Source organism: Falco peregrinus, chromosome 8 (genome assembly GCF_023634155.1).
Source record: "Falco peregrinus isolate bFalPer1 chromosome 8, bFalPer1.pri, whole genome shotgun sequence".
Classification (NCBI taxonomy): Eukaryota; Metazoa; Chordata; class Aves; order Falconiformes; family Falconidae; genus Falco; species Falco peregrinus.
Window position 1 is genome coordinate 16,884,551 of NC_073728.1, and position 24,792 is coordinate 16,909,342.

At 42.2% G+C, this 24,792-nt stretch overlaps 2 protein-coding genes across 7 annotated transcripts in view; both read right to left on the reverse strand.

The window, feature by feature from the left end:
- The window catches only part of PPP1R1C (protein phosphatase 1 regulatory inhibitor subunit 1C), a 54,076-nt gene extending 52,731 nt beyond the window's left edge, over window positions 1-1,345 (reverse strand). Inside the window, exon 1 of the mRNA XM_005237010.3 lies at window positions 166-1,345. Within this exon, the coding sequence (XP_005237067.3) occupies window positions 166-414 (249 nt within the window). The 5' untranslated portion in view covers window positions 415-1,345. The remainder of the gene's footprint in view (window positions 1-165) is intronic.
- Window positions 1-24,792, reverse strand: part of ITPRID2 (ITPR interacting domain containing 2) — a 53,564-nt gene that overhangs the window by 1,971 nt on the left and 26,801 nt on the right. For 3 of the 6 annotated variants that reach the window (XM_055812945.1, XM_055812946.1, XM_055812947.1), the window contains 8 exons: window positions 23,055-24,272; window positions 20,552-20,632; window positions 20,012-20,139; window positions 18,834-18,984; window positions 17,616-17,681; window positions 16,525-16,938; window positions 10,561-10,685; window positions 8,964-10,180 (listed from right to left, as the gene is read on the reverse strand). In XM_055812945.1, coding sequence (XP_055668920.1) covers window positions 10,575-10,685; window positions 16,525-16,938; window positions 17,616-17,681; window positions 18,834-18,984; window positions 20,012-20,139; window positions 20,552-20,632; window positions 23,055-24,272 — 2,169 coding nt within the window. In that variant the 3' untranslated portion in view covers window positions 8,964-10,180; window positions 10,561-10,574. Of the gene's footprint in view, window positions 1-1,649; window positions 1,804-5,814; window positions 5,905-6,663; window positions 8,556-8,963; window positions 10,181-10,560; window positions 10,686-16,524; window positions 16,939-17,615; window positions 17,682-18,833; window positions 18,985-20,011; window positions 20,140-20,551; window positions 20,633-23,054; window positions 24,273-24,792 lie in introns of those variants that run through there. The other 3 variants (XR_008748559.1, XR_008748558.1, XR_008748557.1) reach the window with 3 other exon arrangements.

Here is a 24,792-nt window from a genome sequence, read left to right on the forward strand (position 1 = left end):
GGTGTATCCAGACATCGCTATAATGTCCAGAGCATTTAATCTACAGTTACACTATTATAAGTTAGGAAAGCATTCAGGCCACAAGTATTACCTGCTCTTGCCCCACACCTTGCCCCCATTCCCACCCCACTCCCTCAAAATGGTGAAAACCCCCATCTTCCTTACCTGCTCAGCTGCCTCGGGATCTATTTGACTCTGAAACAGTGGCACAGCAAACTGTATTTTTTTAGGGCTGTTGGGCTCCATCGCGATTCCGAGGTGAGTCAGGGGAGAGAGGAGGCTGGAGCCTGCGAGTCGGTGCGCGCCTCTCCCCGGCGCCCTGCCCGCGGCCAGGCTGAGCGCTCCCCGGAGCAGCCGTACCTCCCGACCGAGCACAGGAATCTGCGTGAGCCCAGCGACTCCCTTATTCCACATCCACAGAGATGCTGCTGGCTTGGCTATTTTTTCTTTTCCTCCCCCTCTCCCCTCTCTTCTGCAGCCCTTCAGATCCTCTCAGCACAAAGCTGAAAGGAACAATAAGCTAATTGTGTACCGGTTCATTTCTACATATGCCAAGCGTTCACTCAGAAGCTAATTGAAAATGCAATACTAGCATTGCATGGCCTGGAGCCCTGGGATTTGAAAAAGAGGATCTCTCCACTGTACATTACTATCTGGCTGCTCAGAAGTGCAATGCAAGCTCCCTCTGAGTATTGCTGATGGGCTTTTAATTATTGATGAACACAAATCAGGAAGTTTTCAGATTTTGGGGGTGGAGGTAGCAGGAGGGGTGGATGCAATAATTCCATCTCTGTTAGAGTGTGCCAGAACCGCTCTCCTCTTCTCACGTATCAAACGATTACCTTTGCTCTATCAAATCCTTTTCTAAACCTCTTCCAGGAAGATTGTTGATGATGATGCTACACAGATGCCTACACTTTCATGAAGCTTATTTGGTGTGCTAAGTGCGTTTGCACCTTAGGCTGAGTTTGCAGATTTAGACTGGGATTTCTTCCAGTGGGCTCCATCTTACATGACTTCAGATACTGAGAACACCCACGCTTCAGCTGGCTACCTGGGCTCCCTCAGGCTAGGACAGCAAAGGGCATTTCACCCCGTCCTAGTTTAGCGGAACATGGTGTTTGCTGGAGATGACATTTTCTCTCTGTTAACCCTAGGTGAAGTAAAGATGACTCCTACACTAGTTACCTCACTTTTAGATGGCTAAAATTTAGAGGGCACAATCCTCCTTCAGGGTACAAAACCCATGCCTTCTTCCAAGACCAGGGAAAGAATTTGGTCAATCATACCAATAGTACCCTTTGGTGAATGTAATTGCTTTTCACTTTTCATTTCACTTTAATTCAAAGGAAGTGTATGAAATGATACACAGCACCCATGGACCGAAGGCGCACCTTTGCTCAGGGCAGCCAGCCACAGCCAGGCAGCACGGCAGAGCTCCTGCGACAAAGCTGCGGTTGGTGCCGGAGCCACGTCCCGGTGGGAAGGTGCCCTGGAGCCAGATCAAAGCGCTACGCTGAAAGCTTCGCTCCGAAGCCCGAGAGCACCGGGCCAGCCTCTGGTTACACACCAAGCCAGAAAGGAAGGAAGGGAAAACGAGGTACAGCGGGAAAACCCAGGCTGGCCCATCCCCCCCGAATCAGCGTTACCTGGGGTGAGGCTTCCTGCTGAGGGAAGGTGCATGTTGGTCGGGGTCTTGGAGGGCCCACGGACTCTCTCAGCAGGGGAGAGGACACAGCCAGCCAGAACGGAGAGCAAACAGATCATGGAGAGGAGCAACAGCTTGGGGCTGCCTCTGGCAGACTGCAGGAAAGAGGCAGAGAAGCGGCTGGATTCAGAGCTGGGGCTGGACATCACCAACACTCAGAAGAATCTGAAAATGCATTTCTTGTCCAGGCCACTGAAAACACTACAGATTTTCACAGTTCGTCACAGGTTTCTTCAGAGTCACTGAGTATTTTCCCACCCGTGCCAGCAGAGGAGGCTGGGAAGGAGCAAGGATCGTGGTTAAGAACAACTCACAAGGCACAGCAGAATAAACCAGCAAGTCACGGGTGGGAACTTTGTTCGGCTTTGGTTTACACGAATGAAAACTGTTAACACATTGTCAGAATGCCAGGGTATTTCTGAGCAGAGGCAAGCACACTAGCTAGCTGGTTTATGAAGAACCTGATCATGCCCAGGAGGCGAGCATACACTAAGAGTTAAAGTCCCAGTTGACTCTGATCAAAACTCCCAGCGAGGGCTGAAATTTCTCTCCTGGTCCAAATCAAACCTACTGACCAGAGTGGTTTCCAGCTGACAACTAGTAGCTGGCAATTTTCCTGTTAGATTTTCTGTGATAGTTTAGGTAGCATTAACTTGGAATTGTAGAACCACAGAAGAGTCCCTCTTGGAGGGGACTTCTGGACTTACGTGGTCCCACCTGCCACTCAAAGCAGAGCCTGAGACCAGGTTATCCTGAGCCTGTCAGGCCGAGTCCTGAATATTTTCAGTGCTAAGGTGACATGCTGTTTCATTTACCACAACAGATAAAAGAGACGCACCGAATAGTGATGTTCAGCATTTCATACGACCATTTTTAAGCCTTGACTATTGCTACAAAGATGAATCATAAGTTGCTTTACAGACTTCCACCGACAATTACAGCCAGAGTGCAACTGCAGCAGTGCCACCAGTACAACCAAGAGTCTAAGACACTAAAGTAAGAGGCACACGTCACCTTCACCAAGGACAATTAGAGAGCTGTTTTCAGGACAGTCTAATTATCCAATTTCACAAGTCCTTCATGAACAGACATGCCATTAACTTCGATGACAGCTTCAGACATAGCAGATATACACAGGGATACACCTGGTGGGAGGACATACACAGGGATCTGAAGTTGTGGCTTTTCTCCGATCAGTTTTCACACTTGAAAGAAAATAATTTTTGTTTTCTCTGTCTCAGGTAACATGAGAAAAATGTTCTCCAGCTGCTTTGCTGTTATATATATCACTAAATAATGTATTTAAAATATTTGATTTCTCTATGATAAAACTGCTTGCCTTAAAATATCTATTATAGCTGTCTATGGAACTTCAAGTATTTAATTACGCTACAATTACAGTGTATGTTACTGTATTACAGGAGCTACAATTCTCATTACAAAGGCTTAAAATTTCTTCAGTTAATGATAAAGTCAGTTGAAAAAAACATTCAGACAGTGAAAGAGTATTAAAACATTAAATGCTCAAAGGATTACAGAGGTGAGTTTCAGCTCTAGGTTGCTGGACATTGCTGACTAAAGGAATTACGTCTCAACAATCATATGAAGAAACAAACCAACAAAACCACTTCTTGGCAGGTTCAGAAGGGAGCCAGACAACAGGACAAGACAAGACACAAAGACAAATCCTTAATGGGGCTGCCATGCCTCCGAGAGAGGCCCACCAGAGATGCAATGTGGAGATACCTGCCCCTGCAGCTGTCCTCCCTGTGCCTATTTGGAGCTGGCTGCCACCATAACAATAAAGGTATTTTCAAAATAGTATGAGGCATATTACAGAGAGCACTCAGATATAGTATTTCAGGATTACTACATCAGCTCGCTCTTACACCTAATTTGCAGCACTAGATGTCTCTGGGCAAAGTGTGCTTGCATTTTCTATAGACTGCATCATAGTCTGGGGAAGAGCTGAAATGCATTTAAGTACTGCCAAATCCTTTTAGCTCATCTTCTGTTTTTAGTGCACTCCCCACAACGTTTTAAATTCCTTCATGATTCAGCTAAAACTATCACGGAAGAAAAAAAAGTCATAACTGTCCAAGATCTTTCCTTCCTATGTCATTCATTAGGTTCTGGTATGAAGCACCATCTTTTAATGTCTTACCATAGTGATGAGCTACCAGAGTACTCACGGCACAGCTGCTGCTTGAGATATTTTCCCTGTTGTGTTAGGAGAGGTTTATGGTTTTTTCCCAGCCAAAGACAAGTCTGCTGTGAAAGGAATTCTGGGGTCTCTGCGCTGCATTCTCCCTACACAGTTTCTGTTGCAGCTGTGATCTGTCTCAGCTTCTCTGCTGTGGTCAGGGGCTACTGCAGCATCAGCCTGGAGAGGAGAGAGCTCGAGCTGGCTGTAAAGCCAACCTGCTTAAGGCTCTGGCTTCTAGTTCCACCAGTGCAGATGCAGGGAAGCACTCAGTTAGTTCTCTCACCTACCAGGCTGCCTTTGCAGAGCGAGAACTCGGCTTGGAAATGGCACTTCTTCCAGCGCGTCTCAGGACAGAACTTTAATCCCCACTGTAGCTACTGATACGTGAGATTCTTTGCAAAGATGTGTTGATCCGTGCTTTCCTCGGGCTCTCTGGCTGGGACCTGTCCTCACGCCAGCACCTCCCCAGCGCCCTGCTGGGCAGCCCCAACATGCCGGAGGAGACACGCTGCAGAGCACAGCACACTGCTCCCTGGCTGCTGCCCGCTGGCCTTCTGCTACAGCCAGAGGGGACTTCAGCATGCTCTTTCCTTCTGCCCTTTCCTAATGAACTGACAAGCTGCCTTTTTCTGGAGAAGCATCAGTTTCACAGCTCGGAGTGTTGGTCATGGGCAGAAGGGAGGCAGAAAGCATAAACACTGGACGTGGTCTTTGCTGGGCACACCGTACCTGTTCATCGACAGGTTTTTCTCTTGGGGCTCTACACTGAGCATTGCTCATAGATGTTACAATAAGGCGCAAGCCTTTCAGGAATAAACAATACGAATATTAATGACTTATTCAAAATGACCATGAAAGTTTCCTTTCAAAATAGCTAAATACAGGCATTGCAACCAGGGTGGTTCCCAATGAACTGCTGGAAACAGTGTCTGCTATTTATATGCAGAAAATGAGAAGAATTTAAAATCTGCAAGGGTGGGACAACATAAAGCAGACCATGTCTGTCTCGTGAGCAGTAAGGGCTGCCACAGGCAGGTCAAGAAAAAGAACAGAAAGGCTTGTTGAGCAGCAATAGAGTTGGTGGGACGTTCAGTTGGCCTTGTAACAGTCTAACCCAAATTTCCATCACCGGTACTTGTCCATCGAACGCCAGGCTTGGACATGCTTACGTACTAACTATATACATGGATTCATAAAGCCTAGAAAAGTAACAAATACAACTATTTCTATCCATACAATCTCTTTTGTTGAGATAATCACTCCTTAGCAGTATAGCTTTAATCATAATCAGTTTAAAGTTGCCTTTATCTGAGGACATAAGAATGGATACTATCTATTCAAGTCTTCTTCTGGGACTCACAGCTCTCCAGACTACCAAGTAATGCGGATATTTACTGGTAGGGGCTACCCACTACTGTCCATAGAATACACACATCCAAAACATAGAGAATGAGCTGGATTAATGGGACATCACCTGATTAAACAGTCAAAAGATCCATGTCTAGTAAGGACCTACAGTTCAATAGTGCAGAACCCAAAATTTTGGTACTGGTTTTAGGTTATTAAGTGCATACTTAAATCCTGCATTGTTCAATCTTTAGTACAGGACATTGCTCTTCAAAATAACTTTCCCTGTCTTTGATACTTTTAAAACAAAATCTGAAACTAAAGCTGAACACACAAAACTGAACAGAAATATTCCTGTAGATCTTTTCTTTAAAAAATGGCTCTAAAACTCCCCAATAGGTTGTAGCAAATAACCGATGGAAAACAAGACTACTTCAGAAAATAAAAATATGAGAAATTCTACATTATTATACACAGACTCACAAATACAGAAATACCTCTGAAAGCAGGTACCTGTACCGAAGATTTCACAGTAATCACAAGGGCTACTCACCCACTGAGGCAATTCTTGCTTTTCATCATGCTGCCTTCTCATCACTACCACCTAATTACTTAACCACTGTCCAGGATTTTTCCTTTCACCCTGTCCAAAAAAACAGAAAGATGTTTCTGTGTATAATATTCACCATCACTCAGCAAGCATCTATGCAGAATTGCCTGATATACAAGCTATGTGGAATTATCAAGCGATTTCTTTTTTTTTTTAAATGTCTTTTAATGTTGTTACAACTTTTGTTATAACAATATTGTGCATTTTTATTCTATGGCATGAAGGATTACTATCACATCTAAAATCACATATAAAATATTAAAGCAAATTTGCATTATGCCAAGTTAACAATATGAGTTTCTTGTTTTTTCTGAAAATCAAACCATGTATTATTTTGACATTATCATGTTAATTCAGAAGAAAGTCTTGCAATGGACTGAGGCCATCTAACCAGCAGTTATTTTATTTTATGACAACATCCAAGTTTCAGGGTTTTGGGTTTGTTCCCTATTGAAAAAAAACACACCCCAGAAGTTACATTTTCCAGTAATTTAGGCATGTTTTTTTTTTTACGCGTCTAGTCAAGGCTTGAATTATTCCAGTTTCCAAACTGGGCTCTTGTTCCCTCTCCCTCATCAGTACCTTCCTGTGGCCAGTTTCACTGAAACAGATTCATCTAGTGGTGTAACTAAACTAAAATGTTCTGACCTGTGCTGTATTTCAAGCGTAAGCCATTTGCTCAGCAGTACACAAAATCCAAAGGCAGCACAAATGCTGCCCCTGAAGACTCGGTAGAGTAGTACTGGTGAGCATTGGTGGTTGGACTGTATCAGCAAGGCTTTAAATTCTCACCTTAAAAGAAAACAGCAATCGAAGCAAACTCGTCCTTAGGAAATGTGCAGCTTGGAGCATCTTGGGCATCACTTGCCTTCCAGAAGCAGGCTGCCAAGGCCTTGCACATCACATAATTTCAGAGAAAGCAGAAGACACAGGGCAGCCCCCCTCCCTCTATGAAGGTCATGGTCAGCAAAAGTGCCTGAAAGAGCTTCGTGAGCCCATCAGCTCTTTCAGAAGAGTCAGGGCCACTTTTGAGTCCTCTCTCCAAACAGCACTGCAGAAACTACCAGCAGCAGAAGCCTCTCCTCCCGTGTACTCACCCCTGGCCGTGCAGCTGGGTCCGTGGCCATCCTCCATCCTTTCTTTTTCAGGTCTTGCATACACAGCGCTGTGGGTGAGCGGTGGCAGCAGCACCTTACAGGCATCACAGCACTAACCCAAGCATGCAGGGGGCTGCTCCCACCTTTCCAGCTATTGCCTCCAGCTTCTGAATGCTGAGATGTCTCCACATTTCAGCAGAGGTTGTTTTTGTTGCTTTTCATTGCAACAAGGGAACAAGAGGGGCTAGAAACATGCTTTTACTCACCTTAAAAAAACAATAGAAATAAAAAAAAAAATCTCCAAGTATTAGCCTCCCAAACCTCTGCCTGAGTTGAGCTGTGCCATAGGCACATATTGCTCTGTAGCAGGCTAAATACAACTCTACTTTGCTGCCAACAGGGATGTAGCTGCCCTGTACCCACAGAAAACAGCTAGTTCTTAGGGTTTCCAAAATACATCACTTTGCTTTACATTCCTGCAGCCAGCTGGCATCCACAAAGATCGCTATCACAATGAAGTTTAGAAAAGCATCCAAAATATCTCCGGCTTTACTGCCGGCTTTATTCACAGCAAATTTGATTGACCAATATTTATCAGCCACTATTAAAGCTGGTTTAATCTGCATAGAATTCATATCAAATTGCAGGCTGGTAGAAAAAAAGACAACACTGATCTGTAAGGAAAGTAGCAGTTTCAGTCACCAAACAAAAGAAAAAACTGTCCACGCTCAGAAAATCGTTACAGCTGAATTGACGTTACTAAAGGGCAAGCCACCCAGGTTAGGTGTGTGTCCAATAATAATGACGGCTGTTCCTAAGGCACAAACAGAAATGTCAACAGAGGTTGATATCAGTTCAGCTTAACTTATATGACAGCAGTGTACTACAGTTTTATCTTTTTTAAACAGGAGTTTATAGACGTTCCTATATCTACATAAATGTCACTCAGAAAATATTACCAGTAAGTGTCTTAAGAATGGCAAAAATCACTTACCAAGGATTATGGAAAAATAGGTGCTCCTATATTCATTAGTTTTAGTGCAGTTTTTAGAAATGCCATTTCGAAATGTCTTCATTTTAAATTATGCCAGAACCTCACAAATACGCCTTCCACCAGCTGGATGAAAAATTGGCACTATTTTTCATTTCTTAGGATATATTAAAACACTAGATTGCATTGCTGAGATCAAATGTTCTTACAAGCTACGAGCTGAAGTGCCATAGACACTCCAGGACGTTACCTACAAGTGACTTTCCTTGCCAGAGCGGTGCGGAGCCAGGCGACCATACCTGCGGAGCATGGTGCTGGCAGCCCTTGGCTCCTGAAATGCTTTCCTCCAGTGCTCCGAGAGATCCACAGTTGCCACCTCTTTTGGAATGCCACTTTGAGTAGCATATGGGCACAGGACCTAGATTAACAATTGAGTGTGCAAATTAACCTGGCTGGGGGACAAGGGGAGCATCTGCTGCTGCCATTATTTGAGTAGGTTTTGGGCTTGTGCATTTGTGAAGGAAGGTTGCAGGCACTTGGGTCTGGCTGGTCGCTCCCCAGTGGCACTCTGCAATGGAACCGCATACTCATACAAGCTGCAAAGAAAAGCAGAAACCTACTGCAGCTTACCACCTCGTATGGATTGGCACACAAGCGCTGTCAGAGCTTATATTTCAACTTTTAAACATGTGGGATGAGGCTTTCAAGAAAGCTCTGGCTGTACTCACAGGGACAAACTCTGAAGACAGGTCAAAACCAACCAAATTCTTGGAGCCACAACGGGAGCCAAGAAGTTTAAGACTTTGGTTTTAAATGCCAATATTTCTTTCAAATTTATGTGTCACATTTCCTAAGTATACAGGGTCCCCTGAACATCTGAAAGCTTTTGGAAACTCAAGTCCTGAGCTTTCCTGCTGTTCTCCATTCTGTGTAACATTTGATGAAATCTGTTATTTATTTTGCTTAAGAGTAAACCGTGCACAAACGAAAAACACTGACACAGATTATAGGCAAAATAAATATTTTATTGGTTTATTATACACGTTTTTTAAGAAATCAGCCCTTGTGTCTTCCTAACACAATTTAAAATCTTACAAACTTTTTCATATAATATTGTTATATTTGAAACTATTTTTGATTAAACACCTTGACATAGTGTAGAGAGTTTTAGTAGATGGAAATGGCAAAGGAGCAAAAGAGATTCCAAGCACAGCAAAATGGGATATTACATATCCACTAAATGTCTATTTGACCACATAAAACCTCCAATGACTTCCAATTTGCTCCATTGGAACAAACGCATGCTCACCAGGCTAACTGAAAATACACTCAGTGAGGGATGGGGAAGGAAAAGAGGTTTTTTCCATGTTCCCCATAATACAAGCAAGGTCGTTCATTCATTCCAAGTTGCACATCCTAATTACTTTCAGAAGATCGGTACTTTTATTGCATTTTGGTTAATATGAAGCAGAAGAGAACTTCTCTTGGTATGACTGAGAGCAGTCAACACAAAGACAAAAAACAGTGCTTAAAATAAGGCACTTTTCTATAGAGGGTTGGGCATACAGTAAGGAAGCAAATAAAATCAGAAATTGTCTTCTACACAAAGATAAGGCTTTCAGTGTCAGAACTTTAAGTAGTTTTAAGTAACCTCACGTCATTCTACCACTCTGCTAATAGTAGCCGCCCCAAGAATTAACAGCAATTTTTTACAACAGGATTGTTTCCTTCTTTTGAAGTGGCACTAAATAACAGCAGTGGAAACCATTATTGGTTATTTCAAGCTCTTAAAGTGGATCAGTTATTGCACAATAAATACCTCATAGAGGTCAGTGTTTTTGGGGTTTTTTTTGTTGTGTTTTTTTTTAAAAAAAAAAAAGCTAGGCTGAACACATCTGTTATTTATAAATTGGTTATGTCTGGAAATCTTCAAGTTTCATGATGCATCCTTAGACAAAGAAATCAGCTACATAAAAATTTACAACAGGGACGTACAAATAAATAGAGCCACAGTTTTGTTGACATTCTAAGGAAAGCAATGAACTAGTTAAAGTGTCTAAGTCTTTATAGATGAACTCAAGGAAAGGTACACATCATAGAACCAAGCGTCGAATACAGTAGCCTATCTCAGCAGCATCTCCTGAAGCAAAATTAACTTGACACTTTCGACAGTGTATGCTGCCCATAGCAGAATCCCACAGCATTTCGGACTACATCGAACCTTACAGAAAAGAAAAAGCAGGAGGAATATCTCAATTAGATTTTTGGAAGTCTGCTTGTTATGCTTAAGTGTGTACTTTGTTAATATTCATATCTAAGGCAGGCAAACTAAAGAAATCGTCTCACAGGATGCATTCATATGCAAAGGCATCATGGAGCACTAAAAATCAAGGACCACTGCATGAAAGCTGACAGTAGAATGGGCCAGACCACAAACTAGCTGATATTCCAAAGCTATCCAGGATTATGCGTATCCACTGTATTTAATAAACTTCAGTTTTGATCACTTATCTTGCAAGGGGAAAATGCAAACAAAGCAAGGCTTGTTAACAATCCCATATGAAAAAAAAAAAATGTTTCTGGCAGATTCCCAAAGATTACCTGTAGTACCAGTTTCATGGCTGTGTATCTTGCTTTGCAGTTGCAGATCTGCTTTGGGGTGATACAGCTGCTAACAATCCACTTACTATTTCTCGTCTTATTTCACCAACAATGGATTCCTTGATCTGAAAGGGATTAGCCAGAGTTTTAAGGTCAGTAAGTTATATAACCAATGGATAAAATTAAATGATATTGCAGATACATTTGACATTATCAACATATGAAAAAGTACACCACAAAAAAATCAACTTACAAAAAATGCAGATGGAAAAATGTAAGAGGGTTTCTGTTGGAAAAATAACTCTAAGTAATTTTAAAGTTCTTGCAAATCGTACAATTGCAAACCAAACTTGTTTTATTTTTCCAGATGGCAAATGTATCTAAGTTTTACACTTAGGATAACTGGATTTATGTTACGACAAAATACATTTGAACTATGCAAAGTTCTGCAAACAGCCTTTCAGGATATATACATCAAAAACACCCCAAATGCACTGCTTTTTGACATCAGTTGCTATCTCTTAAAAAGGAAGGCAGGACCGATCTACCTCACAAATGGATTACGCTGTAGGAAAGGTCCAAATCCATGAACACGAGCGGCTGTTTTCACATAAATCAAAACATAAAACAAGATGAATCCTAATTACATACTTTCAGCAGCAAAGACAAACATAAAACTTCAATAGCTGCTCACATCATCAGCTGGCCACTGGGATATGATCTATGCCAGCAAAGACTGTTTTTCACAGGACTGTGACAAAGCTTATACAATTACATTTTACATAAAACAAATGCAGGAGTTCCTAGTAGCAGGCACCTGAGTGTGGCTGAGGCTAGAACAAAGGAAGAGCAGAGCACTGATGGCTACAGTAACAGAAACAAAGGAGAAAAGGAGGCAAAACGCAGTTCCACAAGAGCACATTATGCCAGAAAGGAGCAGGGTATGACAAAGAAAAATAACATGGGCTGCTTGCAAGTAGGAGAAATCTTTGGCACCAACTCATTTTTCAGATGGTCTTCAGGAAGGACTAACAAGTCAGATGCAGTTCCCAGGACAGGGGAGGACGACAGTGGTGAAAAAGTGCAGGGGTGCAAAAGCCAAAGCCCAGCCACGGGGGCACTCACAGAAGCACTTATCAGCCCAGTTAAGCAGTTTGCTCTCTTGTAAGTCTCCCTTCTTCCTGGTGCGTCAAAAGGATTAAGCAACGTCAGAAGGGTGGCAGCAGCATTAGCAACAGGTTATTTATCCCTCGTTCACATTGGCAAGCAATTCAATCTTTAAACCATTAGTGGCAAAGTTCCTTGTTTCATTACTGCTTTGCATCAAGCAGAAATTCAGAGACTCTAATATTACTGAGAAACAGGTTTCCAGTTGGGCTTTTTGCTGATTAACTGACAAAAGAACAGCCAGTGTGTAACAGGACCTGGTTTACCGACGGCTGCAAGTTCTGAGGATGTCTATGCTGATGCACACACAGACTTACAAAGCTTTAGGACTGCTGTCAATGCAGTAAGGGCTTTGGGATATAGTTATGCAGGCATGGGAAAAAATCTTCAACACAGCACCCCGGCTGGCCTGCAGGCCACTGTCGTAAGAAAGCACCATGATGCTCTCTCTGCTTTTCTTCGCCAGTATCGCATGAGGTGAGTCTGCAGGTACACTACAGCAGTCATCGTGTGCCCTTCTCTTGATGGATAGACAAAAATAAACCTCACTGCCCAAAGAAAATTGATAAAAGCTTCCCAAATTTGCAAGTAAACAGACTAGTACGACAGACAGTCCTGCGGTGAAGCAGAGACCTGAAGGAAGGTGGCTCCTGTTCTATTCTCAGCTCTTCTGACAGCTTCTGGTTTGACCTTGGTGGATCACTTGAGCTCTCTGCTTCTCACCTTCCCGCCCAAATGACAACAAGGCCACCCTTTGCTGCTTCTTTTCACTGCCACTGTTTCCTCCCTCCCTTCCAGACTCATCAAGGTCATTCCTGCATGGCAAGCACAGCATCGATTCCTGCAGTGGCTCAGTCCCATGTGTGAGTCATGACAACGGCCAGTGTTTGCTGTTTTCATTACAAATTACTTAGGGCAAGGTGCACCTTCCATTTGCTCTGCAGACAACACAGCCCGCTGCCAAGGCTTGCTCCATACAAAAGACAGAAAGCAGTCAATGAAAGCTCCAGCAGTATTTTTAGCAGCTGAATGAAAAATTGATCATTTGAAAGAAAACAGAACCCAGTCATTTATGGCACATGCACTAGGTTGATAAAACACTAATATTCAATATTGCATTAATAACACAGTACCACATTCATAGATAGTATTACTACAGTAAACCAGTGATCTTTCTCCCCACAAAAGATTTACCATTTGTGTAACATTATGTTGCTGCTAAATAATGAACCAATTGAGAGTGAAATATGCCACATTGGCAATTCTGGAGAAGGGCGTTCTTCACCTATGGATGGAAAACAGGCATGAGGCTTTTCAGTCCTCACGCTCCTGACCTGAGGTATGTTTTCTATAACTAAAGAAAAAATATTTTTTTCTCATGCCACTTCTTCAGGGCAGCAGCTGGTGAGTTTTTATGCTCAAGATAGCAAGACGAGGAGCCCAGCACCTGCACAAGGGAAGTATGAACAACTAACAGACATTTCTGATCGATGCTGAGCTAACAGGGATTTGATTGGAAAATGGAAAAGGGAAGATTCTCTACCAGACTGTCTCTCTGTCCCATAAAGACCCATTACAGCTCCTTAAAACAGATGTTGACAGGAAAATGATACATTTCTTTGAAGTATAACCTCATTAAATGTCATTTACAATGAAAAACTGTTAGCGAAACCCAAACCTACATTGCTCTTAAGCAGAAAGCTTTTTAAAACTATCACATCTTTTTAACTGCAGAACAGCAAAGTGAGGAGGGCCCGGTGGCACTCCTAGCGACACTGTGACCTAGAAGTCAAGCATTAAGTGCTTCATGTGATACTCCAGTGGAGGTCAAGCTGTATTTCCATCAAAACAAGAGGGCCACTGTTAGGCATTTCAGCATTTCACATTGTTGAACACTTTTCTGTGGGAGTTAGTCCATTAATACTAAAAGTTAACACCATGGGTTTTCTTAATGCCAGCAAATAGTTACAGGTCAAAGCTCACATGCATTACAACCCACCCAGGCATATTCTGAAACACTGCCTGACTTTTCTTTCCCCTACACGAGGTCATGAAGCTACAGAGAATGGGAGGAATAAGCAAGGGTTTAACATTTGTGAGTGTATACATCAAGAATGCATCCTACCAGATTTCTTTTTTTTTACAAGAAAACTGGAATTCCTTTGCTAACAACAGGGCTACTTAAGGAAAACACATTTCAATTTATGCTCTGTTTTAGCTCTTATAAAATACAGAAGATTTTCCTGACCAGTATTTAATAGCATATTCTGGCTCTGCAAAAACTACCAGGTGCTTTGAGCCAATGCATCTTCACTCTGACCTGCAAAACTTCTCACACTGAGAATCTGAGCCCATCCGAAACAGGCTGCCAATTAAGTTAAACTCAGGGACAATCTCTCTGTGTGCTCAAACATTCACAAAGTGAGTCAAGCTCAGTTATTTGCTGACTACTCATCTTTGAATAGTAGTCTTTCAGTTCAGTGCGGATTCTTTCAGCATTACAATGTCCTCAGTGGCACACAACCCAAAGAACAATCTCTGTGCAAAGTGTACACATCTTTATTTGCTATCAGTTAATGAAGTTAAAGAACCTTCACACACAGGCTAACCTCAGAGAAAATATTGACTGGAATAACTCTGTACTTTGACTCCAGCTCCCTTCATTGTCTCTGCTGCTTTTACAGTGTATTTGAATTACAGTGCTCTCCCTCTCTCAGTTTCTCCTTTAGCAACCCTCCACAATGACACCACTCCTCCAACATGCAGATTTTTACAGAAGGGCTGGATACAAATGCAACATCCTGGCTTCACTGCAGAATCATCAGCAAAGCGCAAGGTGTGACGAATATCTGAGCATTGGGCAAGGAATCACTTTAGAACAGCATGAAAGGAAAAAAATGGACCAGAGAGAGAGAATTTGGGACATCTGGGAGTATTTTATGGCATCTTCAAAACAAGGCCTTTCCCAAGATTCCTTCCAACTTTATCTACTTTGGAGAAGATGACAGCAGGAGGGTGGTAGAGGGAAGACACTTAAAAATTGAGTGCTTGCCCCCTGCCTAATTTCTTCCTTTGCTTTCAAAGTACAGGTGTAAAGTTGTAACATCACAGGCTCCACTGTAAAGATCAGCGACAGCCAGAAGATGTTCAGTGTCTAATGCTGAACACAGTAATGATGAGGTTGTTGGTCTGGTAGTACTTCACCGTGAGCCGACTGCGGTACCCTTCCTTCCACAGGATAATGCCATTTTCTGTAACTCATCCCACTGACTCTAATGGCGCTACTGATCAGGTGAAGCACTATTCAGCACAGTGAGGCTGCTTACTGAAAGCTGGTCTCCATTCCACCTCGCTGCCAAACCTACCCTCTTTTAACATCAGCACTTCACTGATGGTAAATGTTTGTGGCTATGCATTATTCTTTGCACTCTCAGCCCTAGTTATTTATGGGGATACCCGAAGGTAAACAAAGTAAATATCTTCACATACTTCCAGCTATCATCTTCTGTAAGAAGACCGCTTAGTAATGCTCTACTACTGCACAGTCTCATTGTGCCAAGTGTAAAGTGCCTACACATAACAAAGCCCACAGTGAGTCAGCCACGAAAACATCTCCACTTTTCGGAGACAGACACAGCAAAGTCTTGTGGTCAGATGATGAGTAAAAGGATACCTTATGGTCTAGTACGCTGCCTCTTTCTGCACTGAGAGAAGAGTGGTGAAGGTGTGGCAAAAGATTCCTCTGGGATCACAGCTCCTGTTTTACCACAAGATGAGTGGCCTGCCTCTTAAAGACAAAGCTAAGGCAAAGCTGGTTCCAGTTATTCACAGCCTCAATGCAAGCAGACCCGGATGGTACCACAGCATTAAAACCTGCCCTGTTGCACATTCCTGAGCATGACACCTCTCCTGGTCTTCAGTCATTTACGGCAGAGCCCCACAAAAAGATTCAAGAGATGAGCTAAAGGCTAAGGGTCCAATGACCCTCAGCTAAAGGCTAACTGGAGAGGGAGAGGGAATAAAACCCCCATTTCTTAACCCCCATTTCTGTATTCACAGCAGAGCTTGCTCCACTTTATCACAGGCACTGCTTTTGAGAACAAGAAGTTTCTTTTGCTTCTTTTTCCCATGTATACTATTTGCCATAAGGCTTTCTGTCATGCCACTGACAAACAAAACATGCAGTTTCAGTCCTGTTTTTTAACCTAGCCCACAGGAAAAATAACCAAGCACCTTTCACTTTCATTGACTGCCAATAAAACTAGTCCAACAGCAATGGTCCATCATTCTTAAAGTCTGAAATAACTACTCATCCAACTTCAGCTTGCTTCACTTACACTCCTACAGTTCTGAGTGGTTTGGGGTAGAGTGAAAGTATTTTTAACATTTATTACAGAGCTGTTTCAGAAACAGCATTTCTTCAATCAAGTTAACTCGAACCTGGCATTTCAGCAAGCAAACATGAGAGAAATATTCACTTGGGAGTCTGAAATTCTGCTGCTTAACCAAGTAGTAGAGTTGGCAAATTCTTTCTCACCCACACTTATAGTTGTAACCAGCTATTAACTTACCTGCTAACCCCTATCATTGAAAAAACATCTACTGATTTGCACAACTGTGGTGTGGCTTGAACATTTAGTGACAAGCGCTGAGCCTTCAGAAATGCTCAGTAACAGTATGAAGTCTTGGCTTGAGAAGGAAGAGAAAACCCCAGTGGCCAACAGTTAGAGACAGCCTGTCTTCAGGTTTCAGTAAACACTGTTCAAACATCCTACATCTCAGCCCCTCCTTCCTCACCTCCCGTATGACTTGCTGCAGCTCCTCCTGCTCCACAGTTTTATGGATTTCATCAACCAAAGGCACGAGAGGGACTTTTTCAAGTTTGTGCTCCACCTCTGGCTTGGAATCTACAAGCTCATCAGAGCTTTCCACCTGCTGTCCAGCGCCTGCTCTCACCGGGGGAGTTGGTGTTAACGCAATGGAGGCTCGGTATAACTTCTTGCTTTGACCCTTCGATTTTCCTGTTAGTTCAGAGGATCCAACACCAGCTTTTCTACCTGCATGACCGGAGCACACTGAAGAGGAATCAGAGTTTCCATGGGAGAATACAGACTCTGTACCCTCTGCTGGGAGAGTTTCCAGTCCAAGATCTCCCAGTCCTAAACCCAGTTCAGACTTCAGAAATGACTGCTCTCGAATAAGTTCAGAGACCTAAGGATTCAGAAAAGAAACAGTCCTGAATAAGCATATAAAAAAAGTCACAGACACAACTATGCTTTCTTGTTATTTATTCAATCACTTACTCATTCCCTCCATGTAACAAATACAGCTATAAAATAAATATATGCTTTGCCTTTATGACTGCAACAAAGAGCATCATAAAAAGGAATGGGCTTTTTTGAAAGCCAACATAAATATGAATTGTGGCAGTTCCCCAAGCCACTGACTTTTGCAATACGGATGCATGCTGCCAGAGCCACTGACAGAGACACACGTAAAGGCTTGATTTTGGTTTTCTTTGCTAAAACAATTCAAGTTTGTTCGTTCCTTTCTGCAGTCTTTGAACTACTTATTTTCAATAGCATAAAATGCAGAGAAAAACAAGCAATAATTTTGCCTAGAAAACTCACTATGTAGTCATTGTATCAACTAAATGCAAACGGCACCTCACTTCTACACATTCCTCTAAAAAACAGACAGACTTCGCAGCTACTTACACCTATGGTTAAATTTCCTTAAGGGAAAGTGCAGCTGTTCTCAACAGAACTACTCAAGTGAGTAAAGTATTTCTAAGATTATGTGTCAAATGAATTTCCTGCAAACTTTTTTAAGAAATCCCTTCCTGGTTCTTTTCGTAGTAAAACATACGGCACACAACAATTACTTACTGGTTCAATGACATTCAATGGAGAAGGGCATGACAGATTATCAGCACTTCTGCTTCCATACATACCCTGAAAAATAAAGTCAAGTTTAATGCATTAAGGATGTTTTTAGAGCTGTCAGAAGCTAACATATAAACATGCCTTGTCTCAGATAACATTCTGTAAAAGCAGAAACTTGGAAACAGGAAACAAAGTGGGTTGGAGAAAGTTTATTTCAGTCATTTTTAAAGCTGGCTCTCTTCTATAAAAGGATTTTCAAATAAAAAGATATTTATATGGTTCAAAGAACGCAAGTTTGGCTTGGGATCACAGTAATACCATATTTTCCTGCTCTTGGGTTTCAATTTTTTTCCCATGATAAAATACTGAAGAGGAAGATGTGGCCTGTGCTTGTGCAGCCTTTACAGAAGAGGACTGGCTAAGAAAGAGGAATGAAACCCAGGAAGAACATATGATACTTCTCGTTTGTCCTTCTTTTGTTTGGCTGATGACAGAACTGCAGCAGAAGAATGAGGAACAGTCTTCTGCTGAGTGAAAAAAAAGAGAAAGTATATCACCATGCCACCAATAAACATATGCAAGCGTCTCTTTTATCACCCTCCCTGTGCTTCTGGGAAGTGTTTGTGGGAGCAGAGCTTCTCCCACTGCTTGGCAGGGAGCCACACGTTCATCTGAAGGAGCTGCAAAAGGCAGTGGAGGAAAAATCTGAAGAAGACAAATGGATTATCCTGGGTTTTTTTGATCCATGGATTGGCAGAACTAGAGGGGAAGCACACCCCATTTCTTGGGAAACACTGTGCATTTCTTGTCTCTCTGCCCTCATTTCACAAGAAAATCAGTTTAAGGAAACTCCAGTAAGACCATCACCATCCTCCAGGGATTTTAGACATGAGCACTACTTACCAAAACTTGGAGAACTCAGGATCATGATGAGGAAAAAGAAAAAAGCACTGACAGAAAAGGTCTTAAATCTTAGACCTAAAACCCCAGAAGACATGTATTGATACATATTAATACCAAGAAAGTCCTTCTATTCTTTTCTCCACGCTCCTTTTCTCCAAGATGAAACGCTGACTGGAAATAATAAAATATAACCCCTAATAATACGCACAGCATCATTAGATCTCCCAGATATCATCCCACTGTAAGAGTTTTAAGAATTTTGAATTAGTGACATTACACTGAGAAAATACATAATAATGTTGCAAAACTAATACTTACTATGTGTGTCTGAGGTCTGTAAGGTGAAGACATGTGCAGGCTTCTCAGCTGGTCTTCCAAAGCAAGCAGACGTTCTTCTAACTGCATCTCTAACTCCTGTAGCTCCATGCGGACAGACTTTCTCAAGCTCTGTAGCTGATCAGCTTCGTATCTTTATCAAGTACATCACAAAAAGAACAAGGGCATTCACTGCACTCAACTGCACACCACAAAGGGGGAACCGAGCAGGACAGTCCCATGAGTAAAGGACTTCGCACAAGAGAATTCAAAGTGGAACACTTCATGGAAAAATTAGATGAACGTCTAGATGGAAGAAAAGTCTTTCTCCATTTATAGCAAATATGTATCACTTCATGGAGAAAACTAAACTACATAGTGTATCACAGAACATTCTCCAAAACTTTTAGCTTTAAATGCTTAAGTATATGCAAGCAGAAGAAAACGGCATTTATATATATATCTAATCAAATCCAATTTAAAACTAGTAATAACAAAAAACACAGAGCAACACAGTAATTGCGTATTACTTCTCCTGCATGGTTCTAGGTTCCCAAGCAGTCGCAGCTAGATTGTGGCCATGGCACTGTTGTCTAAGGCGGCCAACTGATTTCAAACACATTTGCTTTTAAAGTGATTGGTCAAGAGCTGATTCAACTAAAGCAAATATATAAGCAGTTTTGAAAATTGTTCCAGAGCAGCTGCTGCTGCAACTCATGGTGAGCACAAACACACAGAGCCAGGATATGAACACCACCCGTAGCCTGCCAAGTGGCCACTGTAAGTTGGAAAAGCATCTGAATGCTACAGTGTTCATTCTTTATTTACCTCTACAAAGGTGGGGAGAGGGAATTCTAACCTGAAAATCTTTAAGGCTTCCCCCTGCCCCCACCATCCTATGTTCAAGTATCCTATGATAAAATGTACTGCTGTAAATTACTTTGGAGAAAGGATGAAGAAAAAACCATGAGAAACAGAGATTAGAAGAAACAAACACAAAAAAATTCTAGAATGAACAAATACAAACAAGAGAATAAACAAGTTTTTGGCAAAAACTCAGCTCCAGCTCTGTTCAAATTGAAACTACTAGATTTCTTGCTCTGATTTCAGGGGCAGCAACACATTTCCTGAAGTGCCAAAATATTTTCTCTTTTTTTTTAAAAAAAAAAAAAACATTTTACCTTTCTTCTTCTGTCATGTGCTGATAAACTGTTGTCTGTTGACGTAACATAGTCAACTCCAAATCCATCATTTGGGTTCTGAATAAGTTTAGATTTCGCCTTACCACTTGTAGCTCCTGGAAAGTATTCTGGGTTTAAAAAAAAACAAACACAAAACAAAACCAAGAACATAATGCATTACATAGGAAAATTGATTTTAAAAAAATCCTGCATCCTATAACTAAAATTTGCCCAGATGTGCCCTTTGAGTCAAGCAGAACCTCAGCAACGTCAGTATACTACAGAGGCTGCATGTTGTGACCTCACAATAATTCAAGAAAACAACATTTTTAGATGTATCATGCGAGCAAACATATGAAAGGAGTTCCATGTACTTAGATAAACTCCTTTTTAAAGTTATTCGCACGATGGAGGCATCTGTTATTCTTGACAGCAAAGATAGGGAACTGCCTGAAGTTAGCACAATCTGTGGCACATTTCGGGATGTTTCTTCGTATTTTATCTTGACTAAGCACCATGACGTGAACAGGGTTCACTTACTTCGTAGAGAGGTAGAATGGATGATCTCTGAGCAGTGTAACTGGTGGCAGCTGAAAGATCCTGACCCCTCATCACTGGGTACTAGGGAAGAAATAAACAATTTGAAATGGAAAACTCAACGATCTTTTTTATGAACTCATCATCTCAAACACACAGATACTCGAAAAGCAGCCACTGTTATAACACAACTTTTCTGGCATTGTGATTTCTGCTGTCTATGTAACTATTGTATCAGGAAAAGGGAACCTTAAAAAACGGCAGTGCAAGCTCTTAACTGAAGCATGTGCACCAAAGGCAAACATGCTGCAGATAAAAAAACTAAATCTATCCTGTCTGACACAGTAAGTAGCAATAAAAGCTACGTTTTTATGCACTAGGCATTTTACGCCTGAAAACTCAATAGTCTCAATTGTCTCAGCTAATGATAAAAATAACAACTCCAAACCCAGAACTAAGCAAATTAAACTGTGTCCCATAATTACAGTCACATTTGTTGTGGGGTTTTGCTCAGTTCTTAGGTTTGGGGCTTTTTTGTGCATTTTGTTTTTTAATCTCACTACATTGCCTACACCCAAAGACCCCTGCATGCTAATGAACTCTCATGAAAACAAGATCGTTGAAGAATTTCTGTTTGCATTCTGCATCAACATAGGCAGCAAAGAGATAAAATTCAGAAGCTGTTACATGTAAAGACATGGCACAACAAAGAGCGGAAACAGCAAAAACATTTACCTTTTCAAATGTGCAAAAGACAGCTTGTCCAATATAATTTTGAAAGAATTCAAAGGACTATTGACACATCATGGAAAATTTGAAACATGTTCATTCATCCTGATGAGTTTTGCTCAAACATGATCACATCAAGGGGACATTTTGTTTTTCCTTTCTCAGTTTTCTCTGTTCCCTGTTCTATCAGGGATTTACCTACTCCTCTTTATTCCTTCCTCAAATCAAAATCATATATTTGAAAGACCTCAGCTTTTTCTTTAGCCGCTGAGTATTCTGTGTGCCAAACTTGATATTGGCTGTAGAAAAAAGCAGCACCAGGGGATACATTTTCATACAAACCTCTGCAATGAGAAGGACCAAGGCCCCAGAACAGAACCAATCCAGACAAAATATGCTGGAAGCAGAACAAGTGGGCTAAGAAATGTTATTATCCCCTCTGATACTATTTTTTTTTTTTTTTTACATTGAACCAGCCTGAGCCAGTTATGTACATAACACAGATTTTTCTTCTTCAGTAGGTTTACTCTAGCATGGTATGTGCCATAAAAGTTCAGTAGCATGCTGTAACCTTATACAAATCAAGGCTGCAATTGGAACATACGAGGGAACTTTACAAAGAAGGTTAAATTCGGCAAACGCCTACTGCCAGGCACACCGTCCACTACCTCGAGCAGTGGCTGACTTAAAACACAGTTGACTGCAGTTTTCCACTGCAGAACTGGTCACAGTACCAAAGCTCATACTGAGGAGCAGGGCCAGCTGATATAACCAAAGCCACGCTGGACTAGCCTGCAACTTTTGACAAGTGCCAAAATACAGCAGGGGTCTAGAAAAGCTCACTACAGCCTACGCAGGTTTGCACTCACATAAAACCCGCAGAGATTGTTGAAGTTCTACAACTGCATAGTCTTCATGTATTCCTATATAAGCAAGCAGAGCCTGCAACTGCTCTGCCCACATAGCTTCCAGCAGCAGCTTGCAGGCTCCTAAATTTGATCACCTCCGAAGAGAGCGGCAGTAGAGGGATGGCAGAAGAGAGAGAGCTGGCAATTAGGAGGGAAAGAGCAAAAGGTGTGGCAGAAACTGGTAAAAAAAAAAAAAAAAAAAAAGTGCTTGCATTTTAAAGCATTTATTTTCTAAGTGATGAGATGGACAGAATTTCACATGCTCTGACAAAACGGATTCTTAATAAATGACTGATGACATCAGGAACATGTTGGCTAGCTCCAGAGTTGAAAGTGCAAAAGACTGGTATATAACAGCACAGAAACACATAGGGATCAATCGTCACTGACATCATTAGTGAAGCCATTGGACTTGCAATGAAAAAAATACATTTTTATCAGTTGGATGGGAAGTATGTTAAAAAGACAACAGACATCAAAGGACTGCCAGTATTTATTTTCAAATCTAAAGCTAACGACACTCATCGTAAAATAATAGCTGATAAAGCATACACTGTTCCTCCCTCCCACCCAAGAATATCCACAAAAGTAAAAAAAAAAAAAAAAAAGAAAAAAAATCATCAATCTGGGTCAACTGTCAACTGCAACAAGAAAATATCAAATGCAAAAATAGCGGAGCACTGGAAAGATGATAATTTGCCACTTTAAACAGAAGTTCCTAAACCATCAGCAAATCAAACTCCCACAAAATGTCATTTTTTTCCTGATCTGTTGCACTATGCAAAGGAATATTCAGGTTAACATCTTGGTTTTCTAAGTTTAAAATCAGAAGCCCTTTTGCCCGTCGGCAAAATTTGGCTTCCTCTTACCTGTGACAGGTTCTGCAGAGAGTTTCTGATGTCGTGTAGGACTCTGCGCAGCTGCATCTCCACGGTAGAGGGCGGGTTGATGGCATGAGGTCGATGAGGAAATCCAGCATGCCTTGGGGAGAAGGGGCAGCTGAAGGGGGACAGCAAGGCACCGAAGGAAGAGCCAGAGATGCTTGGGACACTGTGGGTGCTCAGCGTCCTCACATGCTCGCAGAGCGGTCTGTCCTGCCACTCGGCAGGGAGGGAGTGGAGGGAGCAGGTCGACTGGGACATGTGTGCCGGTGTGTGCAGCGGGCAGCTCTGTACCCTGGTGGGACTGGGCTCCTCAAACAGCCTGCTGGGCCCAGTCGGGGGGACCTCTTTCTTGGAGGACGATGGCGCAATGAACAGCGTGGATTTACACACTGGCTGGCTAACGGCTGCCTCACCCTCACTTTTGTCATTCTCAGCTGTCACTTTCTCATCTTCCTCCACACGTGTGTACTTGTAGGTGAAAGAAGGAGGACTGCACAGAGTCTCCTTTCCTGGAGTTAACTGGACATTCACAGACGACACCACTTTAACTGGATTCAGCAATGCAGATGGGAGAGACTGAGACCGCCTTAGAGGATAGCCCGATTCAGCAAACCAGAGTCTCTGCTTCCTCAGGAGATCTTTTGACTTGGGTAGAGTGCATCCGGCCCTAGAATCAGATGTGCTGATGATCCTCATCTCGGCTCTTTGCAAGGCGACGTGAACCCTGTCCACAGACGATGGGGAGGAACTGCCACCTTCCAGAGACTCCAAAGACTTGAGGATATGGTGTGTGTGGTACTGAGGAAACTCAAACACACTGCCTTCCTCCAGCAGTTCCAATTCTTTTTGCTCTCTGGAAATGTCTTCCTCTTTAGAGCTGACCTCTCCTTGCACTGTCTCTGACATATGAGATGACTTGCTTTCTCGTCCTTGATTTTGTTCCATTTCATAGTCAATACTTTTTCTATCTTCGTTCCTTCTGTTCTGAGAAGGTGCCCCTACCTTTTGTCTCTCTACTTGGGAGATAATATCCTCTTCATCATCCTCATCATCCTCATCATCTTCTTCCTCCTCCTGAAACTTATTGAAACAGGGCAGTTCTTTGGCTATCGGTGTCTTCTGTTCCTCACTATGCGACGTCACCGTTGTCTCACTGTCACAGCTGTCAGCACTGCTTCCCATGCCTTGCAAAGACTCCTGAACCTAGGAAAGATATGAGCCAGCAAAGGGGTGAACATACTGGACACTCAACCACTGCCTTCTCAGACGTCAGGCCAAGTCCAAGTCCATATTCATTGGGCATTGTGGTGGGGAGCTGAAAGAATAATGCAGGTGCAAGAAAAACAGTGAAGGAGAACAAAGAAATCATAGTATCAGATAGGTTAGAAGCATATTGAAATACAACACCAAAAGGAGGTTTTTTTTAAAAAACAAAAAGCAAACTATTCACACATTTCTTTACTTTGACAATAAACTCTTTACTGCCAGAAGAATATAAGCAGTAGCACACTAAGAGTAAAAAGAGTAAAATGCTAGTATTTTAGGTAGCAATGACAAAGCGATAGCAGGGTGGCAGTACATGGCATCTCCCGTATATAAAGGCTCACAATCAGTGCTGCAACACAGGGTGGTTTTAGGGAATGCATACAGAGAAGTGAGGAGAACTGCAGACCATAGTGAAACTAGTGTCACAAGACAACACTAAGAACGGGGAAACAAGTCT